Source organism: Dromiciops gliroides, chromosome 2, assembly GCF_019393635.1.
Source record: "Dromiciops gliroides isolate mDroGli1 chromosome 2, mDroGli1.pri, whole genome shotgun sequence".
Classification (NCBI taxonomy): domain Eukaryota; kingdom Metazoa; phylum Chordata; class Mammalia; order Microbiotheria; family Microbiotheriidae; genus Dromiciops; species Dromiciops gliroides.
Window position 1 is genome coordinate 640,457,522 of NC_057862.1, and position 19,423 is coordinate 640,476,944.

The 19,423-nt window shown below is 41.9% G+C and overlaps 1 protein-coding gene across 1 annotated transcript in view; it reads left to right on the forward strand.

Moving 5' to 3' along the window:
* ATP2C2 (ATPase secretory pathway Ca2+ transporting 2) overlaps positions 1–19,423 on the forward strand; it is a 111,787-nt gene that overhangs the window by 59,701 nt on the left and 32,663 nt on the right. Inside the window, exons 8-13 of the mRNA XM_043985342.1 lie at positions 2,687–2,836; positions 2,925–2,993; positions 5,359–5,434; positions 9,690–9,756; positions 16,774–16,898; positions 17,183–17,280. Of these exons, the coding sequence (XP_043841277.1) occupies positions 2,687–2,836; positions 2,925–2,993; positions 5,359–5,434; positions 9,690–9,756; positions 16,774–16,898; positions 17,183–17,280 (585 nt within the window). The remainder of the gene's footprint in view (positions 1–2,686; positions 2,837–2,924; positions 2,994–5,358; positions 5,435–9,689; positions 9,757–16,773; positions 16,899–17,182; positions 17,281–19,423) is intronic.

The following is a 19,423-nucleotide window of genomic DNA, read 5'->3' on the forward strand; positions in this document are numbered from 1 at the left end:
TCATCCACTCTATTTCTTAGCCAGTACCAGGTTGTTTTGATAATTACTGCTTTATAATAGTTTGAGATCTGGTACAGCTAGACCACCTTCTTTTGCATTTTTATTGATTTCCTTGATATCCTTGAGCTTTTGTTTTTCCATATGAATTCTGTTATTATTTTTTCTAGCTCTATAAAATATTTTTGATAGTTTGATTGGTGTGGCACTAAATAGATTGATGAATTTAGGTAGGATTGTCATTTTGATTACATTGGTTTGGCCTATCCATGAGCAATTCATATTTTCCCAATTGTTTAGATCTGTCTTTATTTGTGTGAGAAGTATTTTGTAGTTGTGTTGATATAATTACTGGGATTGTCTTGGCAGGTAGACTCCCAGGTATTTTATATTTTCTACAGCTATTTTAAATGGAATTTCTCTTTCTATCTGTTGCTGCTGGACTTTGTTGGTAATACAGAAATGCTGATGATTTATTTGGGTTTTTTTTTTTATCCTGCAACTTTGCTGAAGTTGTAAATAATTTCAAGTAGTTTTTTAGTTGATTCTCTAGGATTTCTAAGTATAACATCATATCATCTGCAAAGAGCAATAATTTTATTTTTTCATTGACTGTTTTAATTCCTTTAATTTCTCTTTCTTTTCTTATTGCTATATCTAACATCTATAGTACAATATTAAATAATAGGGGTGATAATAGGCATCCTTATTTCACTCCTGATTGTACTGGGAAGGCTTTTGGTTATTCTCATTGCAGATAATGCTTGCTGATGGTTTTAGATAAATATTATTTATCATTTTAAGGTAAGTTCCATTTATTCCTATGCTCTCTAGTGTTTTGATAGGAATGGGTGCTGTATTTTTAAAGGATTTTTCTGAGTCTATTGAAATAATCATATGATTTCTGTTGGTTTTGTTATTGATATGGTTAATTAAGCTAATAGTTTTCCTAATATTGAACCAGCCCTGTATTCCTGGTATAAATCCCACCTAGTCATGATGTATCATCCTTGTGATATATTTCTGTAATCTCTTTGCTAGTATTTTATTTAAAATTTTTGCATCAATATTTGTTAGGGAAATTGATCTATAATTTTCTTTCTCTGTTTTGGCTCTTCCTGGTTTGGGTATTAACACCATATTTGTGTCATAAAAAGGAATTTGGCAGGACTCCTTCACCTATTTTCCCAAATAGTTTATATAATATTGGGATTAATTGTTCTTTAAATGTTTGGTAGAATTTGCTTGGTCCTGGTGATTTTTCTTAGGAAGTTCATTGATGGCTTATTCAATTTCTTTTTCTAACATTGGGTTATTTAAATATTTTATTTCCCATTCTCATTTCTTACTGAGACTGCTTTCTTGAATTGAATTCACTTGGTATTATTAAGGACCTTCTATGTGCCAGGTATTATACTCCATACTTGGAATGTGAAGGCAAACATGAAGGATTCCTTGCCCTCAGGTAACTTACATTCTACTGGGAAGTACAACCTTTGATTTCATTGGGATTGGGAATTCCTGGAGAGGAAACACTTCTATATCACCATCTGCAACTTATAGTCTTGGAGAATCGCTTGGGGGTAGAGTGACTTGCACAGGGCTACCCAGCTAGAATGTGTCAGAGAAGTTTGGGGCTAAGGCTAGCTCTCTACATACACCATAAAGCCTTCTAGGGTCCTGCACAGAGACAGATCAACCCAAAATGACTTGGAGAGAAAGGGAGGTTTACAGCTCTGCTATTCTTTCCCTGCTTGCCACCAAGGATGGGGTAGGGGGTGGGTAGAGAGACAGACAGAAACAAAGAGATAGAGAAGAGGAAAGAAGAGAAAAGGAGAGGGGATGGAGAGGAGATGGAAAGGAGAGGGAGAAGAGAAGAGGAAGAGAGAAGGAGAGGGAAAGAGAAGCAGAGACAATAGCAGAAAAGGAGAATGAACACTAAGCATGGAGGAGAAAGGGTGGCCATCAGGAAAGGCTTTGTGTTGGAGATTAACCTTGAACCGAGCCTTGAAGAAAGTTATAGATTCTAAGAGACAGAGGAAAGAGGAGGGAGGTTTTCTAGGCATAGAGGATTTACAGCCTGTGCACCAACCAGAGATAAGATAGAAGGTGTGATGTAGAGGGTTTTGCTGGGATTAGGGTAAGGGAAGGAGAATAATTTAAAGTAAGACTTTGGAGAGGAAGGTCAGCAGTTCTTCATCATTACTTGCAGCCACAGCTTAGGTGAGAAGCCAGCTCGAGTGTTCTTTTGGCAGAACCACAAGGCATCAGGAAAATGATAATCATAATAACCATCACTCGAATATATATTATATCTTTCCTCATAAGTAAGCTATGAAGTAGATAGTACAAGTATTATTATTCCCATTTTATGGATGAAATGGAGGGTGGGAGTTAAGAGACTTGTATCAGAATCCCAAATTTGTCGCTTATTAGCCACATGATCTTGACCCTGTGACTTCCCCCTCTCAGCTTCAGTTTCCTTATCTGTAAAATAAAGGAGTTGTTGATGACCTTTCAAATTCTTTCATCATTGAATGAATTTGGAGATGTGTTTTATCCTCCACCAACCCCAGAATCTGTTAGTATTTTGTTTTTACAATGCCAAAGTTTTAAATATTCTATAAAATCAAAGCAGCTAATGTGTGTTGGGAGTTGAAATTACCTTTTCTTTCTCCTTTTAACTTAGGTTACAGAGCTCCTGGTTGACGAGTCTAGTTTTACTGGAGAAGCTGAACCTTGTATCAAAACAGACAGCCCCTTGTCAGGGGGAGGGGACCTCACAGCTCTGAACAATATTGTGTTCATGGGAACTCTAGTCCAGTATGGAAAAGGGAGAGTAAGTCCTCTTCTGTTTGCTTGCCATATTTTCATTCAGCTTTCCTAAAAACTGTCCATAGTCACTGTTTTTGTTTACCCTAATGCAGGGAGTAGTGATTGGAACTGGAGAAAAGTCTCAGTTTGGAGAAGTTTTCAAAATGATGCAAGCTGAAGAGGTGAGAAAAGTGCCATCCATCTATCCATTCAGATGTCAGAGTGGGGAAGAAGTCTAACTTAAAAAGAGATAGAAACAAACAAACAAAAAAAGAGAGATACAAACAAAGCATGTTTCAAGTGGACAACCACTTCTGGGTCAGTCATCCTTGACCCGCCTGACTCAGAGGGCACATACTGTCAGAATTTTCTTTTTTTAATGGGGCTGGGGTATATGATTTTTATCAGTGTAGTGGCATCTCAGCAAGGACCTTTCTCAACCGATACACATGGGAACCACATCTGAAACTTCCACTCTTCGAGTGTTTCCTGGGACCCTGAGACTGAGTGACTCGGTCACAATCAGGCTGTTTTCATGGGGTTTTTTTGTTTATTTAGTTGGGTTTTTTGCGAGGCAGTGAGGGTTAAGTGACTTGCCCAGGGTCACATAGCTAGTAAGTGTCAAGTGTCTGAGGTAGGATTTGAACTCAGGTCCTCATGAATCTGGTGCTTTAGCCTCAATCAGACTGTTTTCAAGGTGGGACTTGAATCTAGGTCTTTAAAATTCTAAAGCTGGCTCTCTTTCCACTGTCCCAACTTGCCTTTCCATCAAAGATTAAGTGAGTTAATAGTCGTGAAAGTCTTTTGAAACATTGTATGCCAACAAAGGATAAACAGGACAGTATAGGGATGTGTCACCTGAAAATTCTCTGAAGGACTGGTCTAAAGGTGAAATGGGCCCTCAGAAGGTGATGAGTTCCTAATCTTTGGAGGTCTTCAGAGAAGGAAGGAAGAAAACAGGCATTTATTAAGTACCTAGTATGTGCTGGGGATGGTGATATCTCATTTGATCCTCACAACAATCCTGACAGGTTGGTGTTATTATAAGCCCCATTTTACAGTTGAGGAAACTGAGGCAGAGAGTGTGTAAGTGACTTGTTTAAGATTACACAACTAGGAAATATCTGAGGCTGCAGTTGAACTCAGCTTGTCCTAACCCCAGGACCAGCACTTTATCCAATGTGCCATCCAACCGGTCAGGTACCTTCAGGTGAAAGCTGAGTGACCACAGATCGAGAGATGTTATAGAGACATGTCCCAGCCATGTACTCTGAGCTCTCTTGACTGAACTCTGTAGCTCTGTCTGAGAATCTGTACTTCTAAGTGATAGTGCTTAACTTTAGAGAAGAAGAGACTTTGAGGGACTCGGCTACTTTTTTCTAATAACAAAGGAATGACACAGAGAAGAAGGAGCAGACTTATTTTCTGTGGTGCCAGAGAGCCAGGGAACAGGAATAGGACCAAAGCAGAGACATGGAGACGATATGGAGATTGTCCAGAATATGGAGGAGACAAAGTGCAGTGGAGTAAGGATGAAAGCAGCGTGGCTGCCTCAGGAGATAGTGGGGTCCTCTGTTCTGAAGAGGTTTATTAGCTCAAAGTTGGATGATAATTTCAGCCAATCAGCAAGCATGTATTAAGGGCCTACTGTAGGCTGGGTATAGCATGGGACTGCCAGGAACCAGGAATACAAATCAAAAGTGACAGCCCCTGCCTGCCATAAGGAAGTTAGATTTTACTGGGAAGGGATATCATATTCACAGGCAAGTGTAAGGAGAAAGTGGATGTATAGAAGATAATTATACTCTTCTTCCTACCACTGAAACCTTAGATTTTACCCGTGAGAAGCTGGGCTTTAATAGATGAGCTTTCAACTTATCCCAAACCAGACCTCCATGCTACTTCCCGACATCATGCTGCCATGTGGATCTCCCCCCTCGAGGTTCCCTTTATTTGTAGTATTTCCCCCATTAGAATATAAACTTCTTGAGGCCAGGATTATCTTCCTTGATTATATTTATATTCTTTATATTTAGCACAACATCTAGCTCACAAATAGCACTTAATCCATGTCCTGGTTGTGGCATGAGTAGAGAGAAAGGATTGGGTGCAAGTGAGATCAGTAAGAGTTCGCGACTTATTGGATACATAAGGTGGGGGAAGAGTAAGGAATTGAGGATGATTCAAAGGTTGCAAACCTGGGTGACTATAAGAATGGTGGTACCCTCAACACAAGGATGGAGCTGGGAGATAGGGTAAGTTGCCAAGAAATTGGAGAATTCAATTGTAAATTAATACAGTTCTAAGATTCTTTGAAAAGTCCTATTTGGGGTGGGGGGGCATCTAAGTGACCCAAAGGATAGAGCACCAGCCCTAGATTCAGGAGGACCTGAGTTCAAATCTGGCTTCAGACACTTGACACTTACTAACTGTGTGACCCTGGGCAAGTCATTTAACCCTCATTGCTCTGCAAAGAAAACAAAAGAAAGAAAAGTCCTATTATTGTTATTATTACATGAATCTGATGACTCTTTTTTACCCCATCAGACTCCTAAAACTCCCTTACAGAAAAGCATGGACAAACTGGGGAAACAGCTTACACTCTTCTCATTTGGAATAATTGGTGAGTTAATAACTGTTCATTTTATAGCTTTAATGGTTGGCAAGTTGGCCTAAAAGACCCTTAACAGTCCTTCCAATTCTAAGATGCTCCATTTCTATGGGGAAAATAGACTCTTTCTCTTCATGGCATCTCTTTGACCTTTGTCTTTAAGTCTAAGGTCTGTTTCTCAGTCATATTGTAAAGTACACCTAGTACGCCAAGGACTGAAGGTGTGTGAAGAAGGAGTGGCTACAGCAAAGTCACTTTTAAGCCAGTCCCCTCATCTTACAGAGGAGACAGCTGAGACCCTGATGGGGAACATGACTTGCCCAAGGTCACAAAATGAATGAATGGATTGCATATCTGGAGCTAGAACACTGATTTCCTGGCCCTCATCAATCAAGAAATCAATTAATCAACCCACAAGTACTTATTAAACACCTGCTGTATGCCAGGCACTGAGCTAGGGGCTGGGGTCCCTGCCCTATCAGTAAGGAGCTGTTGAGCATTCCTTTCCTCTGGTAGCACCTGGCATCCCTGTCTAGCACTGTCAGTTGTTTACTATGGGTAAATTTCAGGTATAACTGAAGCTTTGAAAGTCTAAACTTTCTTTATCTTCAATAATTCTTGATAAATGTCTCTCTGACTTGCTCTTTAAGTTTTCTGATAACTTGAATGTTCTCTAAATCTATACTACTGCTCATCATTTAATCCTGGATGGCTGTTATTCATATGAGCATTCATCACTATGCAGGCTGGTCACACAGTAACACTTTCTGGGGCCCTGGGGGCATGTGAGGCTGTTTATTTTGTAGCTGGTAATCCCTTTGGCTTTGCTGTCTCCTCTCTGGAAATGATTTGTGATTTCTAAATGTTTCCACTAACAACCTCCTTTCCCTGCTAACATGCTCAATATCACTTCTCGTCTTGTGGGTCTTCTCTTCAGTTACCAGCTAGTTACATTACTAAGTGAAGTCCCCTGTACCTCCAGAGCTGCTCCAAACCCCTTCTGCAGGGAATAAGGCATTAAGTTTGATAGCTTTTGTTATGTTTGAGAGGGCTGAGATTGCTTGAAAGGCTCCCTTTCAGATATATGGAACATTCCCATCTGGCCAAGTCCCCTTGTCCAGTTGAGTACAGGGTTCTTGTTTGGTTTTGTATATGTAAGCTCTATGCCTTGCGCAGTACCTTGGACAAAGAAAGTTCTTAATAAACCTGTGTTCAATTAAATGATCTCTTCCATCTTTCTTGATATCTCTAGATCAGAAGTGTCAAACACCAGAGAGTTTTCCCCCATACACCGGATTAAAATGTACTTGGGAAATAGTTTAAGAAAATAAATAAAAATAGGGGCAGCTAGGTGGCTCAGTGGATAAAGCACCGGTCCTGGATTCAGGAAATCCTGAGTTCAAATCTGGTCTCAGACACTTGATACTTACTAGCTGTGTGACCTTGGGCAAGTCACTTAACCCCCATTGCCCCACAAAAAAACCCAATAAAAATAAAATATAATACAACACAGATAAGGTGAATTCATGTTTTTCCAAGTCAATGATACTACCAGCAGCGATACTTTTCTAGTTGAGTTTGTCTTAGACAATAATGTTTAGAATGCATCAGTCTTCCTGTTAAGTTAAAAATCGAATCAATGAGTTTAATCTTCCTTGTTACCCTGGAGATCGAATAATATTCTAATTGTGCAAAAAGACAGAAGGAGGAAACATCTTCTGTATTCTCATGGCTGCCGACTTGGCTTGGTCAACAGCAGCCACCTCATGACAGGTCAAGGAGAGGGAAGAACTAAAATTGGAAGAATCATCATAAAAACAGCATTTACACAGCACTTACTATGTGCCACCCACTGTGCTGAGTGCTTGATAATTGTTATCACATTTGAGAATCAGAGTTGAGGTCTTGTCGGTCCGATTGGGGTGAAATCATAATAATTGGCATATTTAATAGTATTTTACACACACTTTTTATTTGAGTTTGGCATTACAGATAGTATCATCATGCCCCACATCAAGGAGAGGCAGTGAATGTGGTGTAAAGGCAGGGGAGAGAGCCTGCCTTGGAGTCAGGAAGATCTGAATTTGAGTCCTTTCTCTGACACATGCTGACTGAATGACTGTGGGCAAATTACTTCATTAATGGAGGGATTTCTAGAAAACTTTCTAAGAGGGCAAGTTGCAGAGAATATGGCAGCCTGGAGTGGTAGAGGAAGTCCTTCCCCAGGAACTCCCAGACAGCCCTGAAGTTACGGGTCCAGTTCCTCCTTGATCTTCTCCATTTTATAAATAAGGAAATGAGATCCAAAAGGTGAAGTGATTTGCTCATGGATGCCTTGCTAGAAAGTGTCTGAGAATGGCTTTGGATCTCAGTCTTTCTGACTCTAAGTGTATTATTCTTTCTACTATACCGGTAGTAGTAGTAGTAGTGGTGGTGGTGGTAGTAGTAGTGGCATTAGCAATAGCAACTTACATTTTCTTTCTTCCTTTCTGCCATTAGATTATAAATTCCTTGAGGGCAGGGAATCATTACCTTTTGCCTCTTTTTCTATCCCCAGTGCTTACACGGTGCCTGGTACTGGTAGGTGTTAATGTTTATTGACTGACCAACTGATCTTTAAGCTTTAGAAAGCATTTTCTTCACAACAGTGCTATCAGGTATGGTCATCAATTTAGATCCGGAGGGGCCTTAGAGACTATTTAATCCAGGTCCCTCATTTTACATATGGAAAAAAACCCTGACACCCCCCCCCCTCACTCCCCCAACAGGGGAAGAAAGCCATTTGATGGAGAGCGCATTGCTGATTAGTGACCTAGTGATGACTCCAGGCCATGCAACCTTCTTCCCACCATACCTCTCTAGAAAATAACACTTATTGGCATCTAAGCCTTCCTGATAGGGTAAAGCTTAAACCAGTTACTTTAATCTTAGTGTAAGCACACGTTTTCACAAAATTTTCACCACTTTAGTTCCCATGGTACTCTTGCCATAATGATGGTGAGTCAGCATATCTGAAGTCTGAGTCATACCCAGGTGATGCCTTACTATTGGATCTCCAGCTCCAGCTGCTTTATGTGATCTCTGAGGACCCTTCCAGCTGTGGGGCCAATGATTGCCATGCCTATAAAGGGATGGAAAAAATCCTGGTTGCAAAATTCCACTTTGATGCCAGTGAGCCTGTTATTGAAATATTTAATAGAGTATTATTATTATTCAACCATGGACATCCCCTGTTGATGGCTCATTCTTATGTGGAGGTGAGCCTGGTTTCCCAAAGCATAGTACAAAAATCTCTGGCTTTTCCTCCTGAGCTAAAGGCCGCCTTCATTCACAGAGGGTTGGTCAAAAAAAGGTGAGATCGTTTTAGTATCATAAACTCACAAAGCTATCTGCCAAGGTGGGGAAGGATTGGCTGTCTTCTTTGATGAAAGAGAGCACCCATGCTGATGGGTCCATGAAGGAATGAAGGCTAAATATTAGATAATATTATAGTATTAGACCCAGAGAAGTTAGTACTTATCCGTGGTCACACAGCTTATAAGAATCAGAGACAGGATTGGAACCCAGGACTTCCTGGTCCCAAGTCCAGCACTGCACCACACTGCCTTTCTATAAAACACTATAGAAGTATTTGGTATTATTACAATAAATCTAAATCCTCAAAAGTAGTAATTACAGTACTAATAATAGAAAACTTTGAGTTAATTATAGAGAAAACTCTATTCCAGTTCAATGTACTGTTATATAATTCTCTTCCCCATGGGGCTATTTAATGATGCTTCCTCTATCCTCTCCCCCCTCAAAAAAAGGAGGGGGAGGACTGTGCCCCACCCTTGAATATCATATTGTTTGAGGACATGATTTTTTTAGTGAGGGTGGTCCTTCCACTGGTGTACATCTCAACTCCTCACCTCATTGGATAATGTCATAAGGAGCAGTGACCAAAGATATTCATCAGCTGGTAATCAACCCTCTGGTGATGAGCCCTTCTTGAAACTTCCTCACAAAGATGGTGGCTTTTTTTTTTATGGTCAGTGACCCCTTAGTTAAGAGAACATGGACTGTGTTTTCATCATAGCAGATGGAGAGGACGATAGGCTATTAAGCCTTTCTATGTGGGATGGTGTGTGTGTGTGTGTGTGTGTGTGTGTGTATACGTACACGTGTTTGCACACGTGCATTTCTATAAACTCAGGGAAGTGCATTTTTAAAAATTCCTATAACTTTTAGAGAATGTTCCCTGTAATCTCCTCTGTTTCTCTACCAGGTTTAATCATGCTAATTGGCTGGCTTCAAGGGAAACAGATTCTCAGTATGTTCACTATCGGAGTGAGGTGGGTAAAGAGGCTGACCCCGGGCTGCCTGTTTGGGGTCAAAGAACAGTGGAGAAAGGCTGAAGACCTTCTAGTCCTGCTCCTCCTACAGGAAGAGTTCGCTCATGGGGGCTTCCTCTTCCCATGCTGCCCTTTGTTTGACTCCTTCCTAAAGTTCCATTCAGTTCAATAAACAGTTATTAAGCACTAACCACAATGGTGCTGGGGAGAAAAGGACCCAAAACAACACACCACCAAAAAGAGTCCCTGTGCTCAAGGAGCTCACAGTTTACATTAGGGGTGGACAGAAGTATAAAGAAGGAAAGGAGAAGGGAATAAGCATTTATTAAGTATCTACTATATGCCAGGCACTGTGCTAAATTAAGCACCTTACAAATATTATATTGGTTGAGAAGATAGGTGCTGTTATGCTCTCCATTTTACAGTTAAGGAAACTGAGGCAAACAGGTTAAATGACTTGCCCAGGATCACACAGCTAGTAAGTGTCCGAGGCTGGATTGAATTCAGGCCTTCCTGATTCCAGGCATGCTCTATCCACTGAGCCACCTTGCTGCCCAGAATAGCTAAGTAAAGATCATTTAAGTTTAAACCTTTGTTGATACAGAGAAGCAAACTGAAGCCCAGAGCCAGGAATTGACTTGCCCCAAGTAAGACAGCTCAGTTCAGTGGCTGACTTGGGACAAGAATGGAGACTGAAGTAGAGGGGTAAGAGAAGGAAAAGAACTCAGGTCTTCCACACCACCCTCCGGCCTCTTCTTCCTCTCTTTTGGCCCTTCCATTTCACTAAAACCAAAATGAATTAATGAATGACCAACTAATTAAGTATTTACCATATGCCAAGCACCATGGATACAAATGCAAAACCAAAAGGAGTCTATGCCTTCAGTAAGTTTCCATTCTAACAACAGGTATAGGGAAGTGGTGGCTGGGACTGGGATTGTTGGTCCAGACAGTTACTGGGATGCTGAGTGGGGCCATAGGGTAATGGATTGTTAAACTTGTTCTAGGGAGCAAATGACAGAGTTAAATTGATCCTGTTGCTAGAACAGGCAGGGAACAGAACACAGAGGCAACATGGTTGGGAAAGAGGGAGTGATGTTGAAGGGAGGCATGCCTGGGGCTTGCTTTAAGCAATAATATAATAATAATAATAGTGGGGCAGGGGCAATGGTCACCGTTAAAGACAGAGAAGATTCCCCAAATAAATGTATCATGAGTTTCCATGGTCAAAAACCAAAGTGACTGATATGGTGGTTAGCCTTTTCCTAACCCACAAGGTTGGTCCTCCTATCGCAGAAACAGTATATCTAAGTGCTTAAACAGAACTTGCCAAGTATTTGCTTCACTGCTGGAGCCTTTAAAGGACCAATGGAAAGAAGACTGAGCTTGGAATCAGGGGACCTAGGTCTGAATCACTACCACTGCCTTATTAGGTGGGTGACCTTGGCCATGTCACTTTTGCTCATCTGAAAGATGGGGGGGGGGGTTAGACTAGGACCATAGAGATGGAAAGTACCTTAACTTAGAGGTCAGCTAAGTCTGACCCCCCCCCCCTTTTTCCAGATGCACAAAGGGAGGCCAAAGGAAAGGAAGGAATTTAGTTATTCGAGGCCACACAAGACAGAGGCCAACTTTGAACCCAGGTCCTCTGATGATACCTAAGGAACTGAGACCACAGCGAAAATAATTTCAGCAGCAGAATCTGCCAGGTCTTAGGAAAAAGAAAAGAAAACAGCTGGCTTCTCACTTGGCAGTGGGAGGAAAAGAGGAGAATTCAGAGAAGCCACTTGAGTGTTGGTTAAGAAGTGTTTGTTGGGGGCGGCTAGGTGGTACAGTGGATAAAGCACTGGCCCTGGATTCAGGAGTATCTGAATTCAAATCCGGCCTCAGATACTTGACACTTACTAGCTGTGTGACCCTGGGCAACTCACTTAACCCCCATTGCCCCACAAAAAAAAAAAAGTGTTTGTTGTGTTAAAACCAAATGCAGCAATTAAAAGTGGTTTGTTTGGGTTTTTTTTCTTTTTTATGAGAATGCTGCTGGGATGTTGCTAAATGACGTGTCAGAAAAGATGACCACTTTTTGTAGCGGAAGAGAGTAATATTTATATCAGTCTTTCAGCAGCAGGGGAATGGGGATGGGAAATAAGCAATTAAGAAATCCAATCTTATTCATTTTATTATGATAGCTAGCATTTAGTATTTGCATAGTGCCTACTATGTGCTAAGCACTGTGCTAAGTGCTTGACAAGTAGTATCTTTTTTGGTTCTTATAGGTAGGTGCTATTATTACCCCCATTTTACAGTTGAGGAAACTGAGGTAGACAGTGGCTAAGTGACTCACCTAGGGTCACACAGCTAGGAAGTGTCTGAGGCTGGATTTGAACTTGGGTCTTCCTGACATGATCCGGGGGCTCTATCCTCTGCCCCACCAGACTGCATCCCTATAGAACAGGTTTGAAACTTAGGACTAGTGCTCAGATGGGATGCCTAGCCTGTAGACAAAAAGCTGAGTATCCTCAGCCATTATTAAGTAAATAATAGCCAACTGCTGTGTGAGTAGGTAAAGTCTCTGAGAAAGAGGGGAAAGAACAGAAGGGGAAATGGAAGGGAATTCTCACTACTAGAGTAGAGGATGAGAAGACAAAGAGGAACCACTCCAGAAGACAATGGAAGGTTTTTTCTTTTAGACATTCATTTTCTGATTAAAAAAGAGAGAAAAGTAAACAAAGTCGTGTTCTTTAAAATGCTGAGTTCATCAAGAATTTACTAAACACCTACTATGTGTCTAGGTTTATCATGCACCTACTATGTGTGGGGGGGATACAAAGACAAAAAGACAGGCCCTGCCCTCAAGGGGCCTCTGTTCCAGTTACTTGCTGACTGGTGGCTTTCAAGGGAGCTCAGGAGTGGTTTTTATTTACTTTTTCATTGCTATGTCCTACTATACCCTATTTACACACCCTTTCCACACAATTTTCAAAAAAAGGAAAAAGAAAATGTGTTAATCTTCTGCAAATGTTAGCTTTAGCAGGCTTATCGACCTTTGTTAGAGAACCAAAATTTATTCTTATCACCATAGAAATGCAGGGCCAGGCCCCATGATCCAATGCAATAATACAGTGATGTTTGTTTCTGTTCCATGTAGTTAAGTGTCCTATTGTCTCTCAGGGTAAAGGATTGCTATTCATGTGGCATTGGGTAACCCTGGGGCACAAAGGATGTTGAATGAGCCTCTTCTTTCACATAATATTATATTTAAACAGCTCCTCCTCCACCCCACAAGACAAATAACTCTTAGAGGCACCTGGGTGTTGACAAGAGCAATCTCTAGTTACCTGTGTGGCCTTAGGCAAATTTCCTCCTAGGTAAATAAAAGGATTGGACAAGATTATGTCTGAGGCTCTTCCCAACTCTACAGTTTCATGCCTTATTCTCATCTAGCACCATCTTTCCTCTATTTTTCAAAGCCCTTTAGTTCAGCAAACATTGCTTAAGTGCTGACCATGTGCAAGACGCCACACTAGGCGCTGGGGTTACAAAGACAAAACCCAGTCTCTTCCCTCAGTGATAATGACAGCTAGCATTTATGTAGTGCTTTTAGGGTTGACAAAGTGCTTTACAAATATTACCTCATTTGATCCTTACACCACACTGGGAGGTAGGTGCTGTCATTATCCCCATTTTACAGTTGAATAAAGTGAGGCAAAAGAAAGTTAAGTGACTTGCCCAGGGTCACACAGTTAGCACATGTCTGAGGCTGGATTTGAACTCAAGTCTTCCCAATTCCAATGCTCTCTCTATTCATTGTACCAGTTGGCTGCCCTCAAGGAGCTCATATTCTACTATGTACACAGAACACTGAATAGAAAGTGATTTCAGGGGGGAGGGAGGATGAGCAACTTGAAGGGAAGGGAAGGATTAGGAAAAATATTTCATTTGAGACTGGAAGGAGGCCTGACCTCCCCAAACAGCAGAGATGGGACTAGAAGACTTTCCAGGTATGGGAAGAAGCCTTTGCAAAGACCTGGAAATGGGAGATTCTATATCTCCAAACATAACAATAAGGAATTATACTAAAGTTCTTCCTTTGAACTGACCTCACTCTTTTTAATGTATTTTAAAGCATCTATCACCATTAACCACAGTCTTCAATGACTATAATTTTATGTCCGGCCCCCTACTGCCCCACCCCCACCCCTGATAAAAAAAACTAGTAACAAGATTTTACTTCCTGTGGGGAAAAGTCAGTTTTTGCACAAAAGTGACGTGTGTTTCGTGCTCTCTTCAAGCTTCTGCCTCTCTAAATAATTTTTTCAAAAACTGAAGTTGATGATTTCAGTGAATATGAGCTGGTTAATTTCTATATCTTGTTGATTAATTTACATATATGCATATGTATGTGTTTATATGTATATATATATATATATATATATAAATACATCCCCCACACACATATGCAGACTATTAATGAATGAGAGAAGCTTTATTAGCAACATATCCTTTTAATTAACCTTGGGGTATTTTTCATCAAGAAAGCAATATTGTTTCCCTTGATAAACGGGGCAGCGTAATTTATGACATTAAATATTTGTTCCGACTGACCTTTACCTCTAATCAGCAGACGGTAATCACATGTTAGCTAGGTTGCTGGCCTACCTTCAAGACTGAAACACACAGTATAAAACATAGCTTAGGGGTGCACATTGGCAGCTAGGGGGGAGGAGCAGGTAAAACCCTGGGAAGACCTGAGTTCAAATCCAGTCTCAAATACTTATTAGCTGTGTGACTGTGGAGCAAATCACTTAATTTCTGTTTGCTTCAGTTTCCTCATCTGTAAAATGGAGGTGATGATAGCACCTATCTCTCAGGGTTGTTGTGAGGATTAAATGAGGCACAATGCCTGGCACATAATAGGTGTTCCATAAATGCTAGCTATTATTATTATGAATTATATTTGTAAAGTACATGGTAGGTGCTAAATAAATGTTGGCTATTATTATTATTAATTATAAAGTGCTTGATAGTGCCCAGAACATAGTAGGTACTTAATAAATGCTAACTATTATTATCATTAATTTGTAAAGCACTTAACACAGTGCCTGGTGCATACTAGGTGCTAAATAAATGTTAGCTATTATTATTAATTACAAAGTGCTTGACAGCACCTGGCATATAGTAGGTGCTTAATAAATGCTTGTTTCTTTCTTTTCCTTCCTCAACTCATGTACCATATCCTACAAGAGAAAGAATTCCCCTGAGTTGCTAGTGGTTTTCCCCCCAAATGACTTTGTGTTGATTAGATGTAGATATGCCTCTATTTAATCATTTGTGTTCATGGACTGTTTTCCTCAATGAGAATGTAAGAATGTACTTGCTCACTTGTATTTTTATTCATCGTGCTAATCACAATGTAAGTGCTTAATTAATTAATGTTCTCACTAGTTCCCTCTGTCCCTCACCTCCCCCTTCCTCTCCCTCTTTTCCCTCTCTGTTCCCTTCCCCCTTCCATTACCTTGTCTCTCTTCCACTGTCTCTCCATCTCTCTCCTCGTCTCTCATCCTCCTCCTCTCTTTCCCTCTCCTTCCTTGTCTCCTTCAGACACACACACACACACACACATTCATATCTCTTTATAGAATTTTTCTGAACAGGGCTGGGCTGCTCCTCAGATAGCAGTCACATGATCCCTCCCCTGGCCAATGCCTGAAGCCTTTCTGCCCTGCCAAAGGCCCAGCCTTTTCCTATGCAGCGGTCTAGCCTTCAAGAGCTGATGGCTGCTTCCACCCACTCGTGAAGCACCAGAGCAGGATGTTAGGGAAGGAGAAGAATGAGCACCATTGTGAATAAAGGGCCAGGAAGGAAGGATGGAAGGAAAAAGGGAGGGAGACAGGGAGGGAGGGAGGAAGGGAGAGAGAAAAGAAAGAAAGAAAAAGGAAGGAAGGAAGACTTGGGTTCACATACTCCTCTGCCACAAACTGGCTGCTTGACCTTGAAAAAGACATTTTAACACTTTAAGACTGTAGCGTTAGCCTTAACCTTAATCTTAGTCTAGCCTAGACCAGCTGCCATTCTGCATCAGTGAAATGAGTTTTTACTCCAAGGTAATGAGACCGTAGGCCTAGAATTAGAAACAACCCCAGAGACCATCTAGTGAAATCTACCCTTCTCATTTTGGAGATAAGGAAAGGAAGGCCCCAGGAGGTTGTGACTTGCCTGAGGTCACACAGGTAGTGAGTGCCAGAGGCAGGAGGACCCAAAGTTTGCCACAGAGATAAAATCAGACCAGGGAAATCTATCCAAAAGAAAAATAGCAATAGTTGACATTTGTATGACCCCAAGGTTTACAAAGTGCTTTATAACCTTGTAAGATAGCTAGTATAAATATTATTCTCACAGATAGGAAAACTGAGGCTTTGGGAAGTCAGGTGACTTGTTCAAGGTCACACTGCTCCCAAGTATAGAAGCAGATGTAAGAGAGAGTGTAGAAGAGCAATGGATTCTTGGTTTGGTTTGTTGTTGTTGTTGTTGTTGTTGTTTTGCGGGGCAATGGGGGTTAAGTGACTTGCCCAGGGTCACACAGCTAGTAAGTGTCAAGTGTCTGAGGTCGGATTTGAACTCAGGTCCTCCTGAATCCAGGGCCGGTGCTTTATCCACTGTACCACCTAGCTGCCCCGAGCAATGGATTCTTAAGGTTTGAGGAATACAACACAGAAGAGAGAATAAAGTATGGAAAATGGAGGGCGAGGGCAGCTAGGTGGCGCAGTGGATAAAGCACCAGCCCTGGATTCAGGAGGACCTGAGTTCAAATCCGACCTCAGACACTTGACACTTACTAGCTGTGTGACCCTGGGCAAGTCACTTAACTCCCATTACCCCGCCAAAAAAAAAAGAAAATGGAGGGCAAGGGCACCAAAAGCAAACCACCAAATTGCCAATTCCGTGGGTACTAGATATGAGCAGCATCCACAATGCACAGTGACTAAAAGGTGACCCCAGTTTATCATTTCAATGCAGCCTGGCCGTGGCCGCCATCCCAGAGGGCCTGCCCATTGTCGTCATGGTGACTTTGGTTCTGGGCGTCCTGAGGATGGCAAAGAAGCGAGTCATCGTAAAGAAGTTGCCCATTGTGGAGACCCTAGGTAAGGCCTCTGCCAACCCTGAATTTAATGGAAAATGGTGCATAATGCAAATTCGTTCTCTGAAAAGTTGGCTGCTGGATTGGCTGATTCTTCTCAGAAGTGACTAATAGCACTGGCTGCTTATTTGGTCAATATGCCTCCCAATGACTGGTTTTGCCTGTGAGTGTGTCTTATAGAATATACTAGATGCTTTGGTGTTATATGGACCCTCCCTGAGGACATCATTTTCCTGAGAGTTGTTGAATTTACTCTGTTGATCCTGATAAACAGCTTTCTCCCACCAGGTTGCTGCAATGTCATCTGTTCAGACAAGACAGGTACCCTGACGGCCAATGAAATGACAGTAACTCAGCTCGTCACATCTGATGGCCTCCGGGCCGAGGTAAACCTAACACCAATTTATAAGGTGTGGGGCAAAGAAATGTCCTGCTTTAACCCTTTTCATTGCTGTAAGAAGGATTTGAGGCACAGTGGAGAAAGCACCAGCCCTGGATTCAGGAGGACCTGAGTTCAAATCTGGTCTCAGGCACTTGACACTTACTAGCTGTGTGACCTTGGGCAGATCATTTAACCCTCATTTCCCTTCCCCCCCCCCAAAAAAAGAGAAGTATTTGATAAGAGGAATCGTGGGATGATGGGAAAAGTGCTGGACGGTCTAGTGTGGGTTCTTGTCCCTTCCACCTACTTTCTGTGTGACCTTGGATAAGTCACTTGACCTCTGAATCTTAAAAATAAGGGTAATTATGCTCATTACTAACTCACAGGGACATTTTGAGTATCAAAATGAGATAATATCTGTGAACTTGCTTTTACTCTAAAGAACCACATAAAATACATCTCCCAACCCATCCTCCGACTAGCAAATTGGGTCCCCCAAGTAAAGCTAGTTACTGCTCCCCTCAGTATTCTAGATATAACTCTGAGGGGCCAAGAGGTATGTGTGTGGTTTCTAGTACTGCTAATCATGAGCCCTTATCTAGTGTGTGGTCCTACCTGCAAAGGTACCTAGGTGGCTCGGGATAAAATGCCAGGCCCAGAGTCAGGAAGACATGAGTTCAAATGTAGCCTCAGACACTTACTAGCTCTGTGACCACCTAATCTGACTAAAATGGAGGTAAAATTGTCCTTACTTCCCAGAGTTATTGTGAGGATCAAATGAGATAATGTTTGTAAAGTGATTAGCACAGTGCCTAGCATATAGTAGGTGCTTAATAAATGCTTGTTCCTTTCCTTTCTCCCCCACCATATAAACACATCATTCTCCAGTTAATATCTCTCCAATATCATTTAATCAGGTGCAGTGGATAAAGCACCGGCCCTGGATTCAGGAGTACCTGAGGTCAAATCCAGCCTCAGACACTTGACACTAGCTGTGTGACCCTGGGCAAGTCACTTAACCCCCTTGTCCCGCAAAAAAAAACAAAAAACAAAACAAAAAAACCTAAGTTTAGATTTTAGGAGGGGTGTTTACTGAAAAAATATAGCAAGAGATGAAATATAATCTCCTGCAAATTCTCTTCTCCCACTTTAGTCCCTGGGAAAAGTGGGCTCAAACTTAGAGGGGCTAGTACAAAACATCACCTATACCAAGTTCAGTTCTGGGTGTGGCATGGCCAGTAGGCAGGTCACTCTCTTGCTTACAGGAAATGGTGTCTTAGTTGCTCGGGCAGTTTACTGCTGGGGTCAGTCAAGCTGGTCACTCCTCAGGACTGGCTCCTCACTGGATTCAGCTACTAGTGTTCCCAGTTCAGGATGTTTAGAGGAACTCTGAGGATCCTTCTGACCTGTTGAAGCTCACAAGTTCATAACCTGATCCATTCTATCTCCAATACTCATTCACCTAAGATTAGGAAAGGATAAATGCAAGGCAATCAGAACAAGCAGGGTCAGTACCATGTGGTCATGGCCACATGACAGTTGGTCTGGGGAGGGAAGGGGGCATTTGCCAGCAGGGGAGGGAGGGGGAAAGACAGAGAGAGTGTGTATCTTTGTGTATCTCTTTTGGGGAGGAGGCAATTAGGGTTAAGTGATTTGCCCAGGGTCACACAGCCAGTAAGTGTGTGAGGTCCTCCTGACTCCAAGGACAATGCTCTATCTACCATGCCTAGCTGCCCCCAAATTGTGTATCTCTAGGCCTTTTTTGGGGGGCAGGGAAATGGGGGTTAAGTGACTTGCCCAAGGTCACACAGCTTGTAAGTGTCAAGTATCTGAGGCCGGACTTGAACTCAGGTCCTCCTGAATCCAGGGCCAGTGCTTTATCCACTGCGCCATCTAGCTTCCCCCTCTCTAGGCCTTTTGTATACACACTCCATTCCAGCTTAATAGCAAGTTAAAAGGCAATTTTGTCACCACACAGTAAGCCAAGAGGAAACAGTAACAGTGCCTAAGCCAACTGTGAAGTGCATTCCTAGAAGGAGGCTCCCTAAGCCTCCACACAGATTGACAGCAGGCAGGTAACCCTGGGAAAAGAAACATTTGTCAGGCCACAGTGTGGACATTCCCATGCTGGGAGGTGTGATGATCCA